This window comes from Macrobrachium rosenbergii, chromosome 52 (assembly GCF_040412425.1).
Source record: "Macrobrachium rosenbergii isolate ZJJX-2024 chromosome 52, ASM4041242v1, whole genome shotgun sequence".
NCBI classification, from domain to species: domain Eukaryota; kingdom Metazoa; phylum Arthropoda; class Malacostraca; order Decapoda; family Palaemonidae; genus Macrobrachium; species Macrobrachium rosenbergii.
This window is the reverse complement of record NC_089792.1, coordinates 14,758,407-14,785,084: the sequence shown is the minus strand read 5'-3', so window position 1 is coordinate 14,785,084 and position 26,678 is coordinate 14,758,407. Positions and strand designations below refer to the sequence as shown.

Sequence of the window (26,678 nt, the reverse complement as noted above, 5' to 3'; positions counted from 1 at the left end):
CGTGTACTTATAGTCTTTTTCCATCACACTTGTAAGTTTTCGGTTTCAATATTTTACGATTTTTTTTATATTTTGTACTTTCTATTTTAAAACTTTTTTTATCGTGTTTATTTTTTGTAAATAGGTCCTGCATACTTGCAAAATGCTAAAGTTGACTGTTTTCTTATTTATTCTTATATATATAATTATATATATATATATATATATATATATATATATATATATATATATATATATATATATATATATATAAATATATATATATATATATATATATATATATATATATATATATATATATATATATATATATATATATATATATATATATATATATATATAAAAATATGTGTGTGTGTGTGTGTGTGTCGTCTGGACACAAATAAAAAATCACAAAGTAGATGTAATAAACAGAAAGAAAATTTAGACTTAACTACAAAATCCAAAAACATGTATAAAAGTGAATACCAGATGGTTAATTGCCAAGGGTAATAAACAAAGGGTAATCCAGGAAAATTACCCCTTGGCAATTAACCATCTGGTATTCACTTTTATACATGTTTTTGGATTTCGTATGCTAAACTTTCGAGCTCCTTATAGTTAGGCTTATGGTTTTAGTTTGTGACTACTTGATCCCGGATTATCCTGGAGTATCTTTCTGTTTATTACCCTTTGACAACTGACCATCTGGTATTCTTGTTCTTTTTGTTTACTTTGTAAACTTCTTTTCATCTGTGTATTGTGTCTAGACGATGTGTTAATAAACGTGAAAGCGCTTTGTACTGAACTTCTACCTGTCCTTTTCCTATGGGATTCGCTTATATAAATGAATATATATGTACACATTTTATATATATACAAGATATGTCTGTGTGTGTGTGTAAAGCTAGACAACATCCTTAAGAACTGAAGAAATGAGAAAAATTGTTTCCTTATATTGGGTGGCCCTAAAAATTATGTAACCAGATTATATTTTAAGATGGATACATTGAGGATCATATACAATAAATCTAATTTTATCACATTTCTCTATATCAAATAAATTTGAAAATGTAAGCTAATGCAAAGGAGTTAATGCAGAAATATGTTATACTGAACGCAATTTTATATAATTTTTGTCACATTTTTTTGTTCAATTGTCTGAGGCAATACTAGGTCTGTAGAAATTTTAATTTCATTCCTGCATTAATGAAGCGGAAGATGTACGGCAAATTGATTCACTTTAAAGTTTCAACTAATCACCTGTTTGGGAGACTTACGGGAAGTTAATTGCTATTAAACATCTATATTAAAAACCTACACCGACATACTCTATGCCGCTGCTTGCAACATTGCCGTATTGCAAGCAAACTGCAATTTTGCGTTCATATTAGATTAAAATCAACGTAAAATAACCAGTGCATCCTGGGTAATAATCTCAGATGGAACTAAATCCAGCTTGTAACATTTTCAATGACTTCTCCTACGAAATCTAAGAATAAATATCTCATAATCCCATTTAAAAAAAAACTTAAATATCAGGAAAAAGAATTTACAATACATACGCTGTATCAACATACAGTGTTCTTTGACAAATAAATTTTCAGGAAAGGCATTTCAGCCTTTTTTTCACACATTTACAAGATTAAAGCTCGTATAGATAACTGAATTCTGTAAAGAAAAAAAAAAATGTTCCCTATAACCGTTGTCTAGATGGTCAGAACAGAAAAACATCACATCCACACCTTTCCTCTCGGCCCTTGGGAATTTATACTCTTTCAGGTCTGGCGAAGAGTGAAGCTCTGCAATTGTAATAAACAAAGTCTTAAGAGTCAAGAATCCTCCTAACGTGTTGGTTTTCATTATGAATATCGTTCATTTGGGGAAATAAATAATCATTTTCCAACTTGTTTATGTCCTTGTTAAATAAAAAAAAAAATTAATATGGGTTAAATGTTATTTCCAACACGTAAACTCATAACAGTTCCACATATCCATTTCACACGCAATGTTGAAGAATTGAATGAAACTCCAGTCTGCCTCTCCCACCCAGTTTGCCCTAATTGTTGCAGGTATTGGAATATGGGCAATATTACCGATATTCAATAGGTTTCCGTACTCGATATTTCATGCGTGTTCACTTGTGAAAAGAGCAGCTACAAAGAACTTCGTAGGGGCACCACATTTCCATCTCGTTACTTATTAGTTGCGTGGAAGCGACATAGCCAACTTTTGCTGAACATGTTATGCATATAGCGTGAGACACATTATATATATATATATATATATATATATATATATATATATATATATATATATATATATATATATATATATATATATATATATAAACACAAATACCCTTTAGTATCGAATTCACTTTACTTGGGAATACTTAGAATCGACGCGTCTCCACAATGATAGCCAAGCGCTTAGTTTTGTCACTAATTCACACCTGACTTTTTTTTATAACGACAAATATTTACCTAAAATTATCCCTTAATATTGAATTCACTCTACCCTGGGAATAACTTACACCCAAAAGGCTTTATATATGGTAACTGCATCTAGCCCAGCCAGGATTCGAACCTGATTCCTTTGAGGCTTGACACAGAACTTCCTTAAAGAGAAACAGAAACCGATTTCTTGTCTGCTGTACATATTAATACTGTCAAATTCAGGTTCTTTACTTAGAATGGAAATCTATCCATCTTTAAGATGATAGCTAGCAGCTTAGTTTGTAACATGACTACTTATAAAAGTTTGTTACTAATTCACACACGACTTTTATATATTCAAAATATTAAGTCACAGTATTAACCCTTCATATCCAGTTAAATTTACCTTGGGAATAAAGTACGCATCAACATAAGTGCATATATGTTCAAGTGCTCTGGCAATGATTCGTACCTATGCCTTTGGGTCTGCACCAGAGACCACAGTGACTTTTCTATTCATCCACTCAACCATTAAGAAAGATAGGTTGTTTTTCATTCTGTTGTAAATATTCATGTAGAATTTAGGTTTAGCTCTTATAATCAAAATCAACCCATCTACACCGAAATAGCTGTGTTAAGTTTGTGACACGTGGCTGCTGATGACAAAGATGTTTTGCTTCCTAAAATATTTCGAAATAAATAAGGTGCTGACCTTTGAGGCAGTTCAAAGCAAAATATTAAAGTTCTTGTTATTAATTCACGAGTTACGTTTTTATACTGTCACACATTAAGCCATAAATAACCCTTAATTTCGAATTCACTTTACCCTGGGAGTAACCTACACCCACGGGGAATTGATTATTCATTACTGTTTTTCCCTGCTAAGATTCGAACCTATACCTTTCTGGTTGGTTAGTGACATGACAGTTACTTATTCATTCAGTCATCAAGTGAGATATAAATTGATTTCGACTCTCATGAATGAATTCCTGTCGAATTCAAGTTCTGAACTTAGAATGTGTCGTTTTTGAAGAAAAAACATATTTAAGTCTGGGTAATATACATTCTGTTATACACTGTACTGGTGCAGCTGCTACCAATATTACAACTTATTTACATACTATTTGCTCAAATAAGAATAACAGTAACATATGTGTAATTCAGAATTTTCAACAAAGTTTTCTTTGTTTCTTTACATATGGACGATAGTTTACGTGTATCTATAATATGTAAGAAATTTGCATTACGGCCTCGTGATTATCTTATTAATTTGATCAGGCAAATAGTTTGGTCCCATTTTTAGAAAAGAGGCCCTAATAAAGTTGTTAAGACGTTTCTTGTTAAAATTTAATAACCAACTGATCCTAGAGGATTTGGGCCTGCCAAATCCAATAATCAAGATTACCAAGCAGTATTTTGAATATTAAGGCCCAAAAAAGACAAAAAACAAAATGGCCGCCATAAAATTCTAAATGCCAATAACGGCTCATCTTTCTGATAAAAAATCTTAACTCCTTTTTTCCCATGATTTATGATACTGAACAACCCAATTAAATTGTAAAAATTAATTTGAAGGTACCCTTTATGACTTTTTAAGAGGCACTGCGATCTTTTTAAACCAAAATTACAAATCATTAAAGTCAATGATAATTATGTTTTATCTTGGTTTTTTAGATTCATATTTTTGTGCCAGTTTGTAGATATGCTTACCTCCAAAACATTCTTTTTAGTTTTCTGTAAAAGAAAACTATTGTGCCGGCTTTATCTGTCCGTCCGCACTTTTTCTGTCCGTCCTCAGATCTTAAAAATTACTGACGCTACAGGGCTGCGAATTGGTATGTTGACCATCCACCCTCCAATCATCAAACATAACAAAGTGCAGCCCACTAGCCTCAAGTTATTATTTTATTTAAGGTTAAAGTTAGCCAAATCGTGCTTCTGGCAACGATATAGGACAGGCCACCACCGGGCAGTGGTTAAAGTTTCTTGGGCCGCGGCTCATACAGCATTACACCGAGACCACCAAAAGATAGATCTATTTTCTGTGGCCTTGATTATACGCTGTAGCGGCTGTACAGAAAACTTGATTGCGCCGAAGAAACTTCGGCGCATTTTATACTTGTTTTTCATTTGCAGGTAGTGTGCAGATACAGTTGTGAAACATCACAAGAATCATCCACCTCATTAATATATACTACAAGTATCTATCCTGCCTAGACAACGTAGATTATAACAGTGTTTGGATTTTATGGTGAAGGGAAAATGGTGGCAGTTTCTAATCTTAAAAGACCTGTGAAAGACTTGCTGTTAAGGTGTATCATCTGTCTGGCCCAGAAGAAGGAAACACTTGTAAATGCTGGACCAAAGGGACTTCAAACACTGCAAGACGGTGCCACCAAGAGGCACAAATTGAAGGACCAGAAGAACAAAGATGTTATAGATAGGATTTTTAATCTTACTGCATCAGAGTCACCTACATAGCATAAATCCTGCTATTGTGCATTCACAGACAAAGGCAAAATATCAAGACTAGAAGCCTCCGGATCAAAGCCAAACAGATAGTTGTCCTGGTGTTCTGGTGATTCAAAATTACGGAGTTCATCTGAACGACTTACCTGGGTCCTGTGTTTATTCTGCCAAGTTTCTTCCAAAGAAAGCCTCCATTCTTGATGTAATTTCAGCATGAGCCAAAAGGTAATGGAAGCTGAAAAATTTAACCAAAAGTGTTGCATTGTCTGACTGTCATGACGACTGCTGAGGAAAACACCATTTGAAGTGCTACATGCAGTTCCAGAAAAACACAATGAAGAATCAAAGCACTGCTGAGTCATCTGACTTAGCAATGGCATGGCTGAAGGATAAGCTGGAGCTATCTGCTGCTCAGAGTCACATTCTGTAAGTCAATGAAATTTGGTCTGGATATTATCAGCTATGTTTAGACTAACGAAGAAGACTATTCGAGTCGAAGAGCATCTTTTACCAATAAACTGAAACAAATAGTCGGAGAAATTTATGAATTTCATGTGTTGCAAAGAGATGAAGAAAATGAGAAACGAACTGCTGTGGTTCCTAAAAAGTTCTCCAACATACCCATTGCTGTGACCCTAAATTCATCAGATGAGACTATCACGGATAGTCCAATTCTAGTGCACCAGCCTGACAATGACAATTTTCTTTCAGTGGTTCATGTTGCACTTAAATTAAGGATGGACATTTTGAACCATGCACCATACAGAGGAGCCAATATTTCAACCAATGATGTACATTTTTGTATTCCAGAAAACCACCAACTTTTTCTTACAATAATCTATGGTGGCCAGGGTGCATGTGACAGCATAGATGGTATTAACAAGGTCAGAGAAGATGGGGGTGATGAAACCAACAACGATGCCATCTCAGAGTAATGAGTGTAGCACAAGAAATTATAATTATGGTGTCAGTGGTGGAAGACTATGGACACCTATGGGACAACTGGTTACCAAATTTTAACAAGAAATGCCTGACAAGTTACATTTTCTGAAACTGTGACCAGAAATATCCACCAGAATCCTGTTTGCAACTGATTACTTGTGGCTGTCAAACAAGATGTTTCACACGCAAGTGCAAATGTGTAAAATCTAGATTAACTTGTACTGGTAATCGCAGGTGTACAGCAGTGTATGAATGCTGACCACTGAACTCGGTCAACACTGGTATTACAAACTTCCATTCTATCATCTGGAGTGCAAAGATTACTGACAGCTGCTTGAAACGAGTTCTCATCAGTACCTCATTAATTAATTAATATTTTTTTTACTACAACAGAATACCTTATTTTATACCACTGAAAACATTTACAAGTCTGTTTCTGGAACTGAGGTGACAAGGAAATAGACACACTTCATATACTACTGAGGAGTGTGGAGAATATGGGTATTGATTATATTTATATGCTTCATTTTTGTCTTTCAACAGGATTAATGGTTTTGGAACGAGGTTGATATAAATCAGACAAGTTTGTTATGAGGTTGTATTTGAAAATTCTGTTTATTAAATTATATTTTTGCAAATTTGTATAATCAACCTCTAAAATTTTAGAAGTCAGACTGCAAGTTTGTTATGTGTACAAGGTTATATCTTCTGCATACTCTTGAAAACCCAAACATAAATTCTCTGTTTATTAATATTCATATCTTATAGTACATGGCATATCTCTGTATAATCAACCTGCAACAAACAAAAAGACAAAAACATATTTACAAAATTAAGTGCAATGATACAGATAAATGTTCAAGTAATATTACATTTTTTATATTTTAACGTCCACCATAAATTTAATGATCCACCTGACGTGCTATTCGCAGGCGTGTATTTGCTGCTCATAAACTCGACCAACGGACAAAAGCTGCTGCTAGTTATTTGTGACGACAGAAAAAGAACGAGAAATATAAATAACGAGCGGGAAACTATTCTTTTATTTTTGCAAAAAGATTACTAAACATGTAACATTTACATATTAAGGTTCTTTAATATGCTTCGATGCAACAAACAAAAACAACAAAACAATAAAATAAGCTTAATATTAATTTATTTACAGAAAGTGTCTGGTAAAAATAAAACCATATCCAATAAAATCAAGTTAAAATCATACATCAGGCAGAAAAAAAAAAACAAACTTATAGCTAAATTTTCAACCAAAAACGATGGAGAGCAGGGCCATGTTGAATTTTTGGTGATTTGATAGTTAAAAACTCAAAACTGCCTTTTGCCGCTTGGTAACCTTGATTATCGGATTCAGCAACGTGCCCCAATTTCCTTATGGAACAAATGGCATTTATCACCAAATTTTATACAGATAAACAATAAATCCACCTTAACAAGTTACATTTTCTGAAAAATAGGACCAGCCAAAAACTCAGAAAAAAACCCAGGCCCCATTTAGTTACCAAATTTTCAAAAATGCCTTGTTACATTATTATTCATTCAAATTATTTTTGCATATTTGCATTCTGTTGCACAGTTATCAGTAATCACCTCAATAGCATTTATTGATATCTTCTTTTGCATAACCACCAAAGCTTTTAGATATATGGTTTGTCCTCTGCATTCCTTAGTCCATTTTCTTTCGGTAACAATTTGTTTAAAGCTCTGATCAGTCACGCTATGAATTACATCTAATAAATACGTTTAACTAAAGGTAAAAATGATCTTTTAAACATCTGAAAGTTTAGGATTTTATCTGCATCAAGAAGTCTAACTAATTTTTATCATAACAGGGTTTCATGTCAATTTTGAAGTTCTTCGTTATGTTATATCACATTTGTTTGACTGGTGCCTGGCAACATTATTAAAGGAGTGTAATACGGACTCAAGCGCTTTTCAGTCGATTTTTTTATATCTTTCAACTTATACAGCTTTGGATAAAATCTTTGGTCGTGGTAAATAACATAACTACCAGGCAAACGACCAAGTGCCCATTGGTGATAGTTTCCATAATACTGAAAGCAACATAAACCGAATGCGAATTGAAGATTTGTTATTGATTCATATGTTCTGCTTAGCAAATTTAAAGATGAATACCCAAAATCTAATTTCATGTCTTCACGGTACTATCTCTGTTAAATACAGTGCATCTGGCATGACAAGGCAAAAAGGCTGAGCTATGAGACTGTTACTTGTTCTAATGTTACCGTGTCTATTCCAGTACGTTTTACTTCCCTTTTCATTACAAGGAAATTTATAGTCCTCCTCATTACGTTAAACAGAGCAAGAGCCAGTGCGCTGTATTTTGTGTGTTTTGTTAATGAAGTTGCGAATTTCATTTCTTTTTAATAAACAATTGCTGATGAATGAATATTCTTAATTTGAAGGCACTATTCTACTGTCTTACATGCTGTGAATAAATTCAAACACTTTTTAATAGTCCATTACTTTGTTATCATTTAATTTAAAACGTCAAGAAATTACTTTATTTTTATTTAATTTAAAACGTCAGGAAATTTTCACTAATTTATAAGAGCATCCCCCTGGAGCTAACCTTGTATTATCATTCAGCATTCGCGCGTACTGAACGACTCTTCAGATAATCATTGCAGGGATCATTTTCAGAGCACTGCGTTCCATAAATGTCGATCTAATATTCGTAGCACGATGATTTATGAAAGTTCTTCCTAAACATTTTGAGTTACTGTGCATATATCATAGTAATCTGAATCATGTCAAGAGACGCGTTTTCTTTGTTTAAATACCTTCGATCTTAGAGACAAACTCGTGTACTTTGTCCATATATTTTATAGAAAGTCCATTTACCAATAGTGTCAATGGTTATAAATGGTCACTCCTATCAATTTCAAGCAGGGAAATGGATGAAAATATCAAATGCGTATACATTTATATTACATCCAGAATATAATTATCGACTGAAAACTATTTGCCTACAGGCATGAATGCCCCTAAGGTAATATTATGTAATATTGTCATACCAAACAAATTACACACTCGTGTGTGTACGTGTGTTTGTGTGTGTATGTGTGTGTGTATATATATATATACACATATGGGTGTTACATAAAAAACAGAGGTCGTAGCAGATACATATATGTAACTATGAATATATATATGTATAATGTTTGCATTATACTCATACACACACACCACACTATAAAGTATCATAATTAAATCTAATTCAAGAGGCCAAACCTATGAGAGTCAAAATGTTTTGACTCAGAGATAGGGCCAAACTGCCCAATAACAATGACAGCAATAAATAATAATAATAATAATAATAATAATAATAATAATAATAATAATAATAATCTATGAGCAAGTCTGGTACTCACGAGTTCCGATATGCTGTACAAGCTTCACGCAGCATCCATCGCATGCCTTAGAGGGGGGTCCCTTCTCGACAGGAAGAGTAAAGTTAAATGGGTCTTCACACAGCGGGTGTGTCCATGAGGAGCATTCATAGCACATTATGTTACCTGAGGGAGAGAAGAGAAGAAAACAGGTCGAATTAATAAAGATGTTACCGTGGGAGGGTTTTTTTTTTTTTTTTCAAATAATTGTCATGATTATTTTATTTGAAATGGGAGAGTGGGTTTTTCTCGAACGCCTATTTTGTGTTTGTGTGTGTGTTTTAGAGAGAGAGAGAGAGAGAGAGAGAGAGAGAGAGAGAGAGAGAGAGAGAGAGAGAGAGAGAGAGAGAGAGAGAGAGAGAATTTAAAAAAAAAATGCATAAAGTGAGAATGATCTGGAGGTCAGGTAAACAAGAAGACAGTACAGATAGGAAAGAAAATCATCATAACGAAATAAATTAGGAAGTATATAAAGCGGTTAGAGAGAGTGTGTGAAGGTACAGAGAGTATGAACAGTAACTTGAAAGAAATTATGAAAAGGAAAATAAGGTTTTGAGTTTTTTAAGGAAAAGTTCAAGTTGAAAAAATCAAAAGTGTGACGTGAAGCTAAAAAAAAATGATAAACGATAAAGAAACGGAGTTCTTGTGCACAAAGACATTAGTACTTGTTACTAAACTATAAAAATATTTTAGGGAGCAATATATCTTACACTCCAGATTTACATTACTGTCAACACTATAGTATCACTTTCTACCTAAAATAATAAAAAAAAAAATCCTACTCTACGAATAAAGGGTTAGTGTCACGAAATATAAAGACATATGATAATGATAATGAAGTACAACTTCGACTTTCCTTTTTATTCTTGCTAATGCAAATCTCGAAATACACCACCAAGAAAATACAGTTTTGATAATATGACAACTTCCCATATACAATTTTTAACAACATTCCCAGGGTCGACTGCCCAAGTGTTGGGGTCAGAAGTCACAAGTTATAGCGCCAGCTAAGCAATGAGGGTATGTTAGGTTTGTTGGTTAGGTTAGTAAAAACAATGAAATATAAAAAAAAAAATAAATAAACGAGGCATACCAGTAAATGGTTGGGGCTCTTCGGAAGGGAATCTGTATATCTATTATCGCAGTACAGCACATGTTTATAGCCCATTTGGAATTATAAACCTGAATGAAAAAAGAAGACGGCTTTCTTTCAAATATTTCCACACGCCTGCGCGCTTCCTCAAATCAAACATGAAAACAAGGCTAGGTCCGTAACTGGGCACAAGTATAAAGCTTCAGGTTACAGAGAGAGAGAGAGAGAGAGAGAGAGAGAGAGAGAGAGAGAGAGAGAGAGAGAGAGAGAGAGAGATAAAATCGACTACAGGGAACAGGAAATGATATATCAGCATTTAATAATACTTATTTTTGACGTTTTTAATCTCCCTTAATCTCCACATATGCACCGACGAAACACCAAAAAGAGAAGATACCGCGAGATACCAGACATTGGCAGACTTCCTTCAATCAAGAATCGATATCATTACGTTGCCGCCTCGTCCATATCTTCCAAATGCTTTCACAGAAATGACTTCACTGATGAGCTTTCTGAGTAACTGATGCAAGACCTTTGAGACCTTAGGAGCTTTTTGTTTTGGGTAGGCCTACTCCTTCTGGTAGATGGAGGATGAATGGGACGGTGAATGCCGTCTCCTTTTTGTGTTACGCCAACCTCTAATGGGAAAGCGTACTCATCCTTTCAAAAATCTATACACGTGGTGTGAGAGAGAGAGAGAGAGAGAGAGAGAGAGAGAGAGAGAGAGAGAGAGAGAGAGAGAGAGAGAGAGAGCAAGACTCATCCTTACAGAAATATATACAGAGGCGTGTTACAGTAGAGAGAGAGAGAGAGAGAGAGAGAGAGAGAGAGAGAGAGAGAGAGAGAGAGAGAGAGACGACGACTTCCTTTTATATTGACACCGTATTAGGATTTATTTGCATACATGCCCCAAAAATGAAATGTCTCTTTCTCAGTCATAAAAGCAGTTCTCATCGTGTTTTCATAATAAAAAAATTAACCTTGTTCCCAGAAAAGTCACTTCTATACACAACGGCCTGTAAAACTCGGAATAAATCTCGGAACTTATCTGATAAGACTTCATGAATGTAGTAAGGATGACACAAAAGGTGACAGTTAACTGGTTTGGAATCCTTCAGATTTTAAATGCTTCAAGTATTCGAGAGAGCGAAAGGATTCGGGAAGATTTTCATTTCGCTTTCAAGTGGAGAGAGAGAGAGAGAGAGAGAGAGAGAGAGAGAGAGAGAGAGAGAGAGAGAGAGAGAGAGAGAGAGAGAGGAGGTGAATTAAATGATGTATTAGACTAGCGTAACAACAAAGAGAGAGTTATTTGTCCCCCGCAAAAGTAATGCCAGATGACAAAATAAATCCCATTTAATTAGAGGAATTCCCTTTAATACGCCAATTTCCTTTACGATCTTGCGTCCTCTTTGATATAAGTAATGTCCTCATCACGTCAAACCTTTACTGCTATTAATGTCATACTAGTATCTTCATTGCTCGATAAGCAATGGCATGAAGTCTTTCCTTATAATTTCTGTTGGAAGATAACACAATCGGTTCTAGGAATATCCACAAGAAAACATAAATTCTTGTGAAATATTAGAGTGCCAAGATATTCTTTAACATTTATTTACAGTAATATGCGCCCTCTTGTAAATGAAGAGATGATAATCCTGCGTTAAAATTACGAGAATAGTTCGACGCTTGAAGTATAGAAAAAAAAACAAAACCTCATTTTGAAAATAATGCAACTAACACCCCTTTCCACTTTGTATGGAAAAGTACCATGAGATAAAGGAAGAAGTAAGAACGCTACTTAATAAAATATAGAAAGACGAAGGAAATCATAAATGAAGCTCGACAATGTGAATAAACTCTAAAATAAGCAAAGGCACGGAGAATGTTAATGGAGATTCTTGGTCTGGTCTGCAACTCTCCAGATTCTGTACCACCAAACTGACGCGTTATGATTGTTTTTAGTTTTTCTGAGAAAATCTAATAGTTTTTACAAGCAAACGATTCATTTTGCTTTAATGCATATGAAAAATCGCAATACAGAGGTAGTCTGCGGTTGAGTATTTGTGTGAAAATCGCAATTAATTCGACATACGAAAAATTTCTTAAAATACTTAAAGTAAATTGATTAAGATTCCACGAAACTTGTTTCGCAAGAAAAACAATAATGCGCATTCAATTGCGAAACGCGCCTAGCCGGGTTCATTATAAAATGCGGTTGGGTTCGTCTGAATAACATTGCATCATGAAGATCCAGTTGCCAGCGTGTCGTGTTTCTGGGGATGAAATCTCCTAATGGAAGAGTCTTTGTGGCTGAGACTTCGCCCCAGGGGATTCTCCTCAGATAATTATATCCACGGGGAACACGGACTTCTGGTGAAATCCATGAGCAAGTACGAATCATGATAGATATACAGATGGATGCTAGGAAAATATCCAGTGGCAATTACTGATCTAGTTGGTCAGGTTATTACCAGCTACTAAACCTCATTTATCTTTTTATAAGTTTCTTTTTCAACATTTACTGAAGGACTATTCTAAAAATTAATTCAAGACAATATATTATTAAATTGAAGGATCTCAACAGACGGAATAATTTTATTTTCCAATGACACACCTTTTCTCCTTAAATACGGAATACCTCCGTTCTCTTTTGACCAAACGTTTTCTCAACAATTGGAAAATATGAGTTCGAACATTAATTTCTGGTTATGACACCTCCCCTCACCTCGTTCGTTCTCTTTAATATATATATATATATATATATATATATATATATCTCTATATATATATATATATATATATATATATAGTATATATATATATATATATATATATATATATATATATATATATATATATATATATATAAATAAGGGTGTATATATATAAATGTGTGTGTGTGCTTCTGTATGACATATAAACTTCATGTATCCTGTGAGCTGTAAGCTTACTCTCATACTCATACACAAACATGGCTGTTAAACAATTTTTTCAAATTTCCCAGAACTGTTATAAGGTTAAATGATTTCTAACTTTGTTTTCTTTCCCCTAAAAGTAATAAACGTCCAACAGTAGTAAAAAATTTCTAGCTTACTGATAACTTATTTCACGTACCTGTTATGACTATAAAAGTAATATATATACATCATACAATCATCGTTTATATAACTTTCCATCATTTGTAAGTTGATCAAATGTCAAAGAGAGAGAGAGAGAGAGAGAGAGAGAGAGAGAGAGAGAGAGAGAGAGAGAGAGAGAGTTTGATTCGATTATTACCCTAACTTTTAAAATAACCTTTAAATATGTTAAAAAAGAAAAAACCCAATCAAGTTTACAATTAATTCACTTAGAATGTTCGGCGTCTTTCGACGTCTTATTACTGGAGAGAGAGAGAGAGAGAGAGAGAGAGAGAGAGAGAGAGAGAGAGAGAGAGAGAGAGAGATAATGCCACTAAAGCATTAGGTCTAACTGAATTTTGAAGGGATTCGTCTACCGACGATACCGCCACCGTCAAACCATTCTTTTACAGCTTCCTTTGTGAGATCTTTCCAGTGTTATAAAGAGTATCTGGGAGCGATTCAGCTAAGCCACGTCCACATGGTCATGGAAATGAAAGCTAATGCGCGTGATATTTGCCATCCAGTAAAGGAGACAATAAACCCTTTAGAGCCACGGGTCTTTGAATAAATCAAGGAGAATGATTCAGATAGACATCGCCATTCCGAAGCTTGAAGAAATATAAGAATGCTCTTGGCGATGCTTTGTCTTATTAGCTGATTTTCAGGATTGCTCCTTTCCGCAATATCGTTGTTAAATGATAAAGATAAGGCACAGTTGTATGCTGATTCCAGTGGAAAATTAATAGCTAATAGGCATCTGAAGCTTCTGTGGAAAATTCAAGAAATAAGGCAACTGAAGCTTCTGTCACTGTTACTTATTCTGGAAATGAGTTAAAATTTCTGCTTGATAAAAATCCATTATATATACAGTTATTATATCACACTGGAATGACACACACAAAACACACATGATAAATATCCATTTTATATATATATATATACATATATATATATATATATATATATGTATATATATATATATATATATATATATATATATATATATATATATAATATATTTATATAATATATATATATATATTATATATATATATATATATATATATATATATATATATATATATATATATATATATATATATATTTTAAACAGTATATCTATATAATGAATATTTATTAAGCAGACAATTTTAACTCGTTTGCTTATATATATATATATATATATATATATATATATATATATATATATATATATATATATATATATATATATATATATATATATATATATATATATATATATATATATATATATATATATATACATACAACATATATACATACACCTAAACACTTAAGCAAACAATTTCAACTCGTTCCGGTTTGGTATGATAACAACGACGAATGCCTGGTAAATTCAGCTACAAACCTAAGTCGGCCAATAAAATACATTTATTTATTCATTACTACAGCAAGTTTAATTTTTCTTTATTTTCATTAATTTTACAAAACAGCAAAAAGTTACTTAGACGCATTCAATTTTAACTGAAAATGTTGACGCAGACGAATGAAACAGGATGTCAATCAATATTTTTTCTTGACTTTCTGATCTATCTACTTATCAATATTCTGCAGTGATGGCTGGCTATGTTCCCTTCTACTTTAAAACTGAATATATGATAAGAAGATAAAAAGGATTGAGGATATAATTCTTCGCAATTTACAAATGAATTATTTTCTGCCACTACATTTACAAAAAGCACCCTGCTAAAACATGGTTGATGTTTTATTCATAAATCTTCGTTAACCAAAAGGTTAGGTCTGCAAAAATTTATAGCGATATCTGTGAATGACGTCCTACTGATACGAGATACAATGCTAGTATTGTAATTCGAACGCAAACATGTTAGCTTCCTGCTCTACCTTCAGAATCTGAGGAGAGTACAGGAAACAAGAATCAGTCATATTCTGGCAATGCCTAAAAATATATAAGCCAGAGAATTAACTGTAATTATGAAGAAATTATCTCCCTATCATTTCAGACGAAAGGAAGCTTCCGGGCTAATGAAAGGCTATAAAAATTCATCACTACTAAGTCGTTACAATATCCACTTTGGAGTTGGTTGCCATCGCCATATCGGGAATGTCCAAATTTTATATATTTGATGTCTTAAGGATTACGATAGAACCTAATATCTATAAGTATAAATTAAATAAGCTCAGATCAAAATAGCATGCTATTTCAAAAATTTTAGTTGACTGACGCGAAAAGTGGCACTTTTCAAATTTCAAATGGTGTCCTTGAAACTCTTGGTACTAGTATCAAGTACCCAGTCTGTTATAATTATAATGAAACAAGCTGCAAACCAGTTGGAAAAGCAGAATGCTTTAGTCCCAATGGCCCATGTTGGCAAAGAAGCCCAGTACAAAAAAAGAACTTGAACAGTAAAAATAAAAATAAAAATAAATAAAATAAAAAATCTATAAAGTGATACCCGAGTTAGCCTACCCAGCCCATCAAAAAGTATACCAAATTTGAACTTCTGAAATTTAAGTACAGGATTAGGAAGATCATTCCACAATTTGATCAAAACAAAATTAATAAACTAATTAAACAAAGATGCCAGACATTCATACCAAACCAAAGATGACATTATTTTGGAGAACTCAAATTTTTAATTAACAATTTAAGATGCAAGTCAGCTGCTGAAGTTCAAACAGGGGAACAATATTCAAACCATGGTCGAGTATAAGAATAAAAGAAAATCTTCAGGACAGAAAAGCCTCCGAAGATCTTGAAGACTCAGCATACCACTTGTGCAACTGAAGAACTGAAAATCTAGATGTGTTTTCCAAAAACGAGTCTGAAGAAATACAACTTGTGTTGAAATGAGTGGATCCAATTTCCAAGACCGACTAACACGTACTTGGTATAACGTTAAGGTTTAACTTCATCCCCCGAAATTTTCACTTCAGCAACAACAGTTCTGTATTCAGAAGATGATCAGTGTCCATTAATAATTACTCTTTACAGTGTATTAGTTTAAAAAAATAAATAATAGTACTGGGAAATGGTCCACCTATTCCCATCTGTTTAAGTTTGACAAGAAAGGTCTCATGATTAAGATAGTCAAAAGTAACATCAAATTCAAGACTGGTCATATGATCTTCAGGATCAGAATCTAAGGATTTCTGTGTGACATAAGAAACCGAAAGAGTATCAGAAACACACAAGTCGTTGCCAAACTGCAAACTAGGGAACGGATGATTACTGTACGCTAAGCCACTCAGAGGTTTTGCCAACAAACGTTCACAGACCTTAGATAATGTAAGAGTAGAGAAATACTGTAACGTAACCGGAAGGCTAGGGCTCACACAGCCACATTTACTTAATGCAGTAACAAAACAGTATTCAAACCAGGCCAAAAACAATCCCTTCTAATTGACTTTCGAAAAATAAAAACACCTTAGCAGCTAAGTTATTAGTAGTTTTCACGAAAAAAACAAAGGAAAACTAACATTGGATTCTAAACCTCTATAAGCATCAGGTCAGGTGAAAAAGATTACCTAATCACGTACACTTCAGTTTCTCACTGCTCTGCTCACCGTAAAACACATCAGTCAAAAAGGGGTTGCCATTTCATTTGCAAACTGAGCATGACAGCCTTCTGGTTTACCAAAGGAGGAAGACACTATCTGAGAGTAGCCCACTACTGATGTTCCTCAAAATACATTCATTTTCAGCTGAAGCATAAATTCTCAGCTATAGCTCTTAGTTGATATAAATATTGCATGTCCAATCAGGTGTATCCATTTTTCAGTGTTTATAAGTATATGAACATCTGGGTTTTCAAAAAACCTCGTCTACATTCGTCATTAGACCAAGCTGTCTTAATATCATAATTTAACAAACGAAAATATATTCATCTATATTTCACATTGACAAAGCTTTCATTTATAGGAAAAATTGGGTCAGCTTCCTAATACAATTGTTACCAATTCAAAAGTGAAAGATCCCTCAAAATTCTAGTCTGCTTGAGTCAAATATATCTCTTACGAGAATAAGAAGCGACGGAGAGAGCCTACTCAGTTTTAATCACTAAAGGAACTAAACCATGACTATATATCCAAACTGGAGGACCAACCGTACTGGTTATAACACCAGGGCAATCAGGGAATACTAGATCCAAATGATCATGATACTTGGGCGTAGCCATATTTATTATTGACTCACACCCAGATTTAGTCAGTTCAAAAGCTCTTACGGCATGGCAATCAACAGAAGAAATTGAATTCAACCACTCCTTGTAAAAGTGTGCTTGACATTGCGCAAAAACTCGTCAACACGACAGTTTAATCTAGCAGCAACAACCAGTGTAATTATACTTTAGACAATCCTGCTCAAAGTTTGGCCATTTAAAAATAAAGTAATATTGTTTAGTTTGATTAAAATGTAACTTAAAAGCGTTAAATATAAATTATACAAATTGTCATTTGTATTTTAAACACATTTACTCAACTGCAGCTGCTGTTAATTAAACTTGAAATATCCTGATGAGATAAGAATGAAGTCGAATTTCGTACGGTAAAACATGCATTTCGTCGTCATAACTGTAAAACAGCTGAAAACAGAATCAGATTTGATACAAAACTGTGCATCATGCGCGAGAGGGCAGAATATGATTCTCTCGTAAATAAAATCCTTCTCCAGTTACCGAAAAAATCTTATTGAAAGGAAACCTGCCCGATAATGAGCAAACCTGCAAGTTAAAAACGGATAAACAACAGTTTTTTGCAGTCTCTCTCTCTCTCTCTCTCTTTATAGGAACCCCTCACTTCTATGGATATTGAAAATCATTTCAAACTCGCAATGTTGCTTGAGGGCTAAGAGGTTCGTGGTGTCAGTTAATGAGTTTGTTGAGCTTGGCAGGGATTAGCCCTGAGCGATGGGTGGTCCTATTGACAGTTTACCAATTGGATGCTTAAACCTCAGCCAATTTCTCACCCATTTGCAAGCACACACACATCGAGAGAGAGAGAGAGAGAGAGAGAGAGAGAGAGAGAGAGAGAGAGAGAGAGAGAGAGAGAGAGAGAGAGAGAGAGAGAGTGTCCGTTATTTCAACGAGAGTACAAAGAACAAATGACAATTTAATCCCCCCGACAAGTTTTTGGTGAAGTGAAATAAAACACTCAATATTTTCACGTATTCTTTATCAAAGGTGAAAAATATTTCCAATTTACGACCATTACTTTGCAAAGGTGGTCATTCAAACAAATTTGGCCACGTTAGCGAATTCTCCGGGATTTAGCAAACTCCCTTTTAAGCGCCCTGATCTGAGTTCCAAAAAGATATAACAATGGAGTGGACAGAAGTTGACTGAACAACCTATTAGAAAAAAAAAACCTTTGACCTATGAAACCGGCATCCTTATAGATGCGTTTTTAAAGGAGAAGGTCGGACGCTATTGGTAGAAAGAGTTCAAAGGTCGTGGCCCGTATGCTAGATCATCCAGGTCCGAAGAGCTAATGGTCAGAAGGTCAGATGCTATTTATTGCTGGGGCTTATCAAGACCGACATTCTGTCAAACCGTCATCAAGCAGTTTTTGAAGACGAAGATGCCATTCTTTCACTATGGTCTAGGCTCATTTGAATAGAAATATGACACAGACAATTATTATTACCACTTGTTTGTTGGTACGATGGATCTGATGATATTCTATCCCAAGTCGCCATCTTTGTGCTTCAGCGTGAAAATCCCATCGTAGAAAAAAATGAAATCTAATCGCAATTTCATATTCATAGATAATTACTTCTCATCATGTCAAGGCTTTCTTAGGATGATTTATTCCATTGACAGAAAATACAATATTATAATTTTGAAAACAATACCGGAAACAGGAGTTGATTACCAAAAAAAAAAAAAAAAAATTCTGTTGTATGAATCACGAATGACAGCAACCTCCATTTGGCTGATTCCTCAGCCATTACTTTAATGACTCTTTCTGTCCGCTAGGATAACAAAGGAAGACAGAGTGACAACTCTCGTATGATAGACGGAATGCGAGAGCTTCTCGAGCAAGAAATATATATACATATATATATATATAATAATAATAATAATAATAATAAATATGTATAACTTTACTTCAAGGCAATTTAGTCAGCAAGTAATGTTTTATTTTCAGTCACACCCAGAGTGATAACGTTTATAAAATATCAGATCATCATCATCTTAGTATCATTATGATAATCAACGGCACCATGAGAATAACGGGATGACGGTCTTTGGGAGAAATAAAGCCACCGCTTATCAAGGCCTTCATAAATATATGATCCATTTCACATCCAAACGACCGAAGCTCACTAAAGGATTTAGCTTCAGACCAAGGCCAAGAGAAAGAGAAGGTCTGCTTACTTCTCCCCAAATCCCCCATCCAGGCGGAGCTCTGTCTACCTCCTTAGTGCGTCAGCAGGTGAAATGCTATAATGAGCAGGTACCTCTAAATACGTCATCGCCTACGTAGTTACCCCAGGTGGGAGGCAACTCCACCCAATTGGGTAGACCTTGTCTCTTTTGGCGTTGCTTCAGCCTTCAGATCATAAGAGGAAATGAGGGGGAGTTAAAAGCCAAAGACGGAGAAGGGGGTGGGAGAGGAGGGGAGAGGTCGTTTCGACCCTGTCGTGACAAAAGAAGAGAGGCAAGGGAAACCGAGGCCGGCTGGTTTAACGCTTCCGTTAGACGGAGCCACAAGCAGGGATGAATATTCAGAGCCAATTAAAAGGCCAACTGAATGCCGGTGATCAAGGGGAAAGGAAAGCAAAAGGGAACAAGGTAAAACTCCAGTCACAATAAGAGATCCGCTTCTCGCGTTTCGTAATGAGATGATAACGATGACGTTAGGAGAGTAAGACGTAAGAAACGTTGCTTAAGAACAGAAATTTAGTGTCCTTCAAGAAAACTCTATCGTGATGTTAACGGCTGTATCATTACATCCCCTTTTCTACTGTTATATGGCATATGATTTTACATATATTTTCGCTTTCGGATGAGATGCGAAGGTAAATAAATAACGAAGTTAAGTTGGTGCGATGCCTTTTGAATACTGACGACCTGTTTTTATAAAATAACAACACCTTTCTGAAGAAACATACTTGATCCTATTATTTCGTTGCTCTGTCTGTTATAAGCGTTACAAAAGAAAAAAATTTTTGGTCTTATAACTGACAATGAAGAGAGGACGTCATACTGAATCATTACTTGGGATATTCCTCGTCCACTAGTGGTCCGAAAAGAATTTAATAGATGAATTTCATTATGATTGACGCAGTCACACATACTTATAAAAGACGAAACTGGTCTCTTTTCCAGTAAAAAAAATTAGAGCAAGAAAAAGTTTAGTAAGTACTTGGGCACTTAACATTTTTAAGAAGGCTGAAAGTGGTTTTTCAGTGAGTATTATCAATGCATGATAATAGAGTAAAAAAAAAGAAAAGAATATAAAATGCATACGAACATTTAGATATGATCATAATACTATTAAAGAGACATTTTGCTGAAAGTGATGAGTGGGTATTGTCGATGGACACTCAGAAGTAAAAACAAGATGTAAGTGTAAAAAAAAGTGAAACTACTTCTTAATCAGAATCATGGTCAACAAGACACAACGGAAAATAATTGTTGAGGATTGTGCACGAAGACATGGACACATAAAACTTTGAAGATGCAAAGAATAATAAAATACTTGAAAGAAATTCTTGCAAAAAAAGGTTTTAAAATAATTTAAAACGAAATTACATGGTCTTCCTTTGTGCATGCGCTACACGCACACATATATATATACATATAAATATATATAAACTGAAAAAACAATTCCCTTAGAAAAGCAAGATGACTGAGCAAAATGCCAAACGTCATTTTCCATTGTTTACAAACCTCAAGGATCGCGAGACACACTCCTAATCAATAAAGCTGTTAATTGATATTAATGGATAAATCGTAAACAATACCATTACACCACTGTCTTAGGTGACTGATTAATAACAATCGATAAAATGATTCAAGCAGTTTAATTTTACGTTATATATATATATTACATATACATATATATATATATTATATACATATGTATATATATCATATATATATAATTACTTGCTAAATCTCATTAGCCTATTTATGTATTAGTAACTGCAAAGGAAAACAATTATGAGGATCTGCAGTGAATACAAAATATTTTCATTAACAAACCAGAAGTTAGTGACTTGACCATGAAATCTGCATTATTGTGTTTGTAGCATAATTACAAAATCCAATTCCTATGAAATTATCCTTCAAAATAATTATTTTGAATGATAACGTTTAGGCTGAAAGTGAGCATAATTTGGAGAGAATACAGGATCGGTAGCCAATATAGTAACTTAACTAAATTATTCTTATAGAACTGAAAACAAGTGAATCAAATAAGAAAAACCCATATTAGTCCAAGTGAAAAAATAAATACATTGAAAAACATTTAAAATGAACCAAAAGTAGCAACAATTACTCAGAAATAGCATTAAATAATAAACAAATTATTTTACTCTACTATTTGTGAGTGATTGGCATGATAACAGCAGCTTTCATAAGTCAAACCAAAACAATATTAACTAACATTAATAACAAGGGAACTAAAGGCTATTTGTTAGTCTCAAACTCAACCCTCCATCACCTCAGATATTACAAAACTCGGATTTCTGATTCTTTATTATATCTACTAACAACTCCCTTATCTTTAAGTGTAATGTGTTCATTACAGTTCGTCTATAACTACACCTCGTTTCGCTTGTACTCATCGATTCAATAAGTACCCATCGGTAGAGACAAAGTCTTTACAAATTACAGAGGAGGACAACAGTTATTATATATATATATATATATATATATATATATATATATATATATATATATATATATATATATATATATATATATATATATATATATATATATATATCACTCCGGACGAATATATATATATCTTTTATATTAACCTTCCGAAACTGCGAAAATGTGAGCAAAGACGGTAATGTAACAAATGAGAAATCCGGATTCGTTTCTTAAGAAATATTTCTAACAACTCATCAACTAAACTTTCCAGATTGCGAAAACGTGACCAAGTTTAGTTCGTTTCTTGAAATATTTCTAACAACTTATCAACTCGAGAGAACCGTTTAGCCAATAGTAACTGTGGCTAATGAAAATGTTCTTCCAGGCCATTTGTAATACCATCGACAAGTTTCATAAACAAATGAAAAACAAGTATGCTAACAAAAATTGGCAGAGGACAAACTGCGAAAAGCAGTGCTGGAAAGAGGAGCCCTTTGAAAATCTAATTTTGGCGGCCACTTTTGTCCAAATATTTCGAGGGTTATTGCCCGCATTCAGCCAGTGGGAGACGGCGGAGAGATCGGGAGAGGACCGATGGTCTTGCCACTAAAAAGAAACCTTTTTCAGCCCATGATAAGTTTCGCCCACTACCAGGTGTGCGGAGCAGTCACATTTCCACTGGGTCCAGCTTATTCTTTACGACCAGTTATTATTATTACCTTTGCGGTGTCCCACTGTCTGCCTGGCTCGGTTATCAGCATAGTTCTTGGTCGGGTGAAAAAAAATTAAAGGAACCTAAGAAAAGAACTGGAAAACGAAAACCGATAACTACTGTGAATGAACATATATTATGACACCGTATACATAAATTGTTTAAAAATTCGTCTTGTCCTTTAATGGATTAAGAAACATGTAATCTAAAAGTATCACATGAGGGTAAACGAAAATTACTATGAAAATAAGTTTAAATATAACTCCACAATCACAGTACAAAACCAGTAAAATTTCTGAAACTTATTTCACTAATATGCAAAAAACCTGGTATTGTTTTAATTTTTTTAAACAATTAGGTGTATATAAACCATATGCAATTATAAAATTGCTTCTTGTTAGTCCCATTGCAAGGACGAAGAGAACATTCTGAAATTTCACACCTGGAAAAGCTCATCAAAGTGAAGCAGGCAAGACCAGTCCCTTTAAAATCCCATGCAAATTTAAAGCAAAAATATCGGGGAATATTCAATAATTGCTCAGCAGCCATGCCCCTGAAAAAAAAAAACTCTCAAGTGACTTTACAAAAGTGAGTGAATCTGTTTTCCATTATTATAAGAGGAGACCGACACGAGCGCATTTTCCCAATGGTAAGTGATACTGGGTAGAATATCTGAGGTAATGGATTCTCTCTTTTTATTTTTGATTAATCATACCTAACCGTCAATAAACACGAGTTTCTAACCTTTTGGCATAAGTCGAAAATCAACAACATCTTCTGAAATGAGCAAAAAAAAACAAAAGGAACTGTTTAGTTTGATACAAATTTCGTTTGGCACTGGGAAGTCAAATGCATGTATAAATGAAAATAAAATAATCGGATATGATTTTAAAATCTAATTCTGTAAAGAACTAAGAAAACAAGGGAAAATCATAACTGAAACCTTGATTTCTTATTCCAATTAAATTTCCAGAAAGAAATTTCACTTTTCGAAAAATAGTTTCTTACTGATCAAATATGTTCATTACACTAAAGACAGGAATCAAATCAACAGAAATCCAGTTGTTTGAGATTGGGTAAGACAACACAGGATGTAATTCCACTGCGTTAACTTTCAACAATCCAAAATCAAAAGTTAAGCAAAACCATGCAAATCAGAATTAGCGTCATAACACACCAACAAAGGGATCACAAAATGTTACAAAGATATGGGGAGGTATGCTTTTCAACTGACAAAACAAATGAAGCAACTTTCTTTGCATGAGAGAGAGAGAGAGAGAGAGAGAGAGAGAGAGAGAGAGAGAGAGAGAGAGAGAGAGAATTATTATGCAGACATTTAACAAATAACCTACGAATGTAGAAATTCATAGTTTAAATCGCAGCTTGGCCGACTGACTGAATGATTTCCACAAACTGCAAATAAAAATTCCTAACTTTAAACATCTTTGTTTGTATTTAAATGCCATTTAAGAAATATTACACAAAACAGAATTAACGTAAAAAAATTTACTGGTAAATAAATTAAAGCATTTAGCTTTACAAAAACTGGCTACAACATTTAATAAAATGTACCGCACAAAAGGTCGAATTATTGTAAAATACTAGTAAATGAATGAAAAAATAATTAAGAAAAGAGCCGAGAACTATGAAACTTCAATCCAATGTACCTTTCACACTTCTAAGATTTCGAACTCAGATTATGGATAAATACTTTTTATGACATATACAATATATATATATATATATATATATATATATATATATATATATATATATATATATATATATATATATATATATATATATATATATATATATATATATATTTATATTATATATATATATTTATATATATAAGTGAAACCTTTCTTTTAGATAAATCTTGTGGTTCTATTTTTTTTTTTTTCTTACAGCAATTTTGACACAATCTACTAATAAATGTGATTTTGCTGTCCACAGGTTTCCTGGTGTAATGCAAGTTTATCGTACCAATAAGCCGATCGGTTCCTAATTATCAAAAATCAGTTGTTTACCTACGAAGAAGAAAATCCTAAATTTTTTCATCATCTTATTTTATTCCTTTTACTACAAGATACTATCAATGAGTCTGACAACACAATTAAATTAAAAGAAATATGTAAAATAACAAGGGAAACAAAAATAAAATTCCACTTAATTTCTGTAATATTTACCGAATGTCATAAGATTGTAAATGAATAAGTGAAAACTAGAAACAAAATATAAAAACGAAAGGAAATTACCAAACACAACATATAAAGGTCACGGGCAATTGCCCGCAGGAAAGGGACCTACTGAACTACATCCCCCAAAATATAAACCAACAGAACAATTGCCGATTAACAAATAACGAAAGTAAAAATTGACAGTGAAGGAATATGATGACTGGGAGTTTGAAATAAACGATAATATTTATACAGTGAAACTATTAAGGTAGAAATAAATATATTTTACGAAGAACTATTGTTCCACTTGAGTCAGCAGAGGTCGTATCTCAAAAATGACTTCTTATATAAGCAGAGTTATTCGAAATGCGATTTGACGTAGAGGAAAGATGAATTACAGGAAAAATTATTAGCGGTGTTTTCCGTCCCGGACCAAAGACAAATACCCAAATGAAATGGCCGGTCGAAGTCTTTCTCTATACAATCAAGTCCTTGTTTAAAACTCTACTTCTTTAAAGTACAACTTGGTAACGGTTTCCATTTATAGCTGTCCTTCACAGGTAATGATTTAGCATTGATAACTGTCGGAAAATATTCCATTTCTTACACATGCAAGTATTGCGTCTTCCTCATTTAAAGCGTGTGATCATATCATTCTAGAAAATGGAATGTATTGAAAAAGGTCATTCCCATCATACAAAAAAATATTTTGACATACCACAAAGATAAGACAAGAGATCTTAGAAAAATTAGAATGAAAATTGTTCTATATCAAGCTAATGATATTGTTCCAAGCATAAATTCAACAAAAAAAATGTCAAAATAAATTATTAAAAAAATTAAGCACAACATTTCTTAAAGCCTTGGATTATTAACATTGCTTGCAAATTTTAGTTCTGATAATGATGCCATGTGACACAATTGTTCTCTTCTAGTGCTGTCCTTCCTACTTATTCACATACATCGCCCTTTCTATGGTGGTTTCGGTATCACCACGTGGGTAAATTGTGCACAAGAATCATTATTATGTGTTTGTGGGGTCCACGAATACCAAAGATGATCTTAAAAGGTAAAGAAAACATATAACTTGACGAGGAGTAACTGGCTGCATGCAGGTGTTCTAATCAGAATTATGCCGCTTAAAATCTAATCAAACTGCAATGGGCATTCTCAGTGGATGAATACAGACACCAGTTCCCTTACGAAGGAATGCACTACAAGAAGCAATAAGTAGGGGACGTGAGCTGATTAAAATGTGGATAGTTGTATTTGGGATGTGCCAGGAGGTGAATAAGCAACAAACTTCATACTGTACTTAAAGTTTTGAGAATACTGGTTATTTATTACCAATATTTTCCTTTCAGGTCTAGTTGAATAACAAGCAATTGTTGATAATGCCATTAGCTTAGGAGCACGCGATCTTTCTGATCGTGTCTAATTAAAATAAGATAAATTATATATATAATTATATATATATATATATATATATA

The 26,678-nt window shown here is 33.6% G+C and overlaps 1 protein-coding gene across 1 annotated transcript in view; it reads right to left on the bottom strand.

Annotated features, from left to right (window-relative positions):
- qvr (protein quiver) overlaps positions 1–26,678 on the bottom strand; it is an 878,528-nt gene that overhangs the window by 28,697 nt on the left and 823,153 nt on the right. Inside the window, exon 3 of the mRNA XM_067095895.1 lies at positions 9,236–9,379. Coding sequence (XP_066951996.1) covers positions 9,236–9,379 — 144 coding nt within the window. The remainder of the gene's footprint in view (positions 1–9,235; positions 9,380–26,678) is intronic.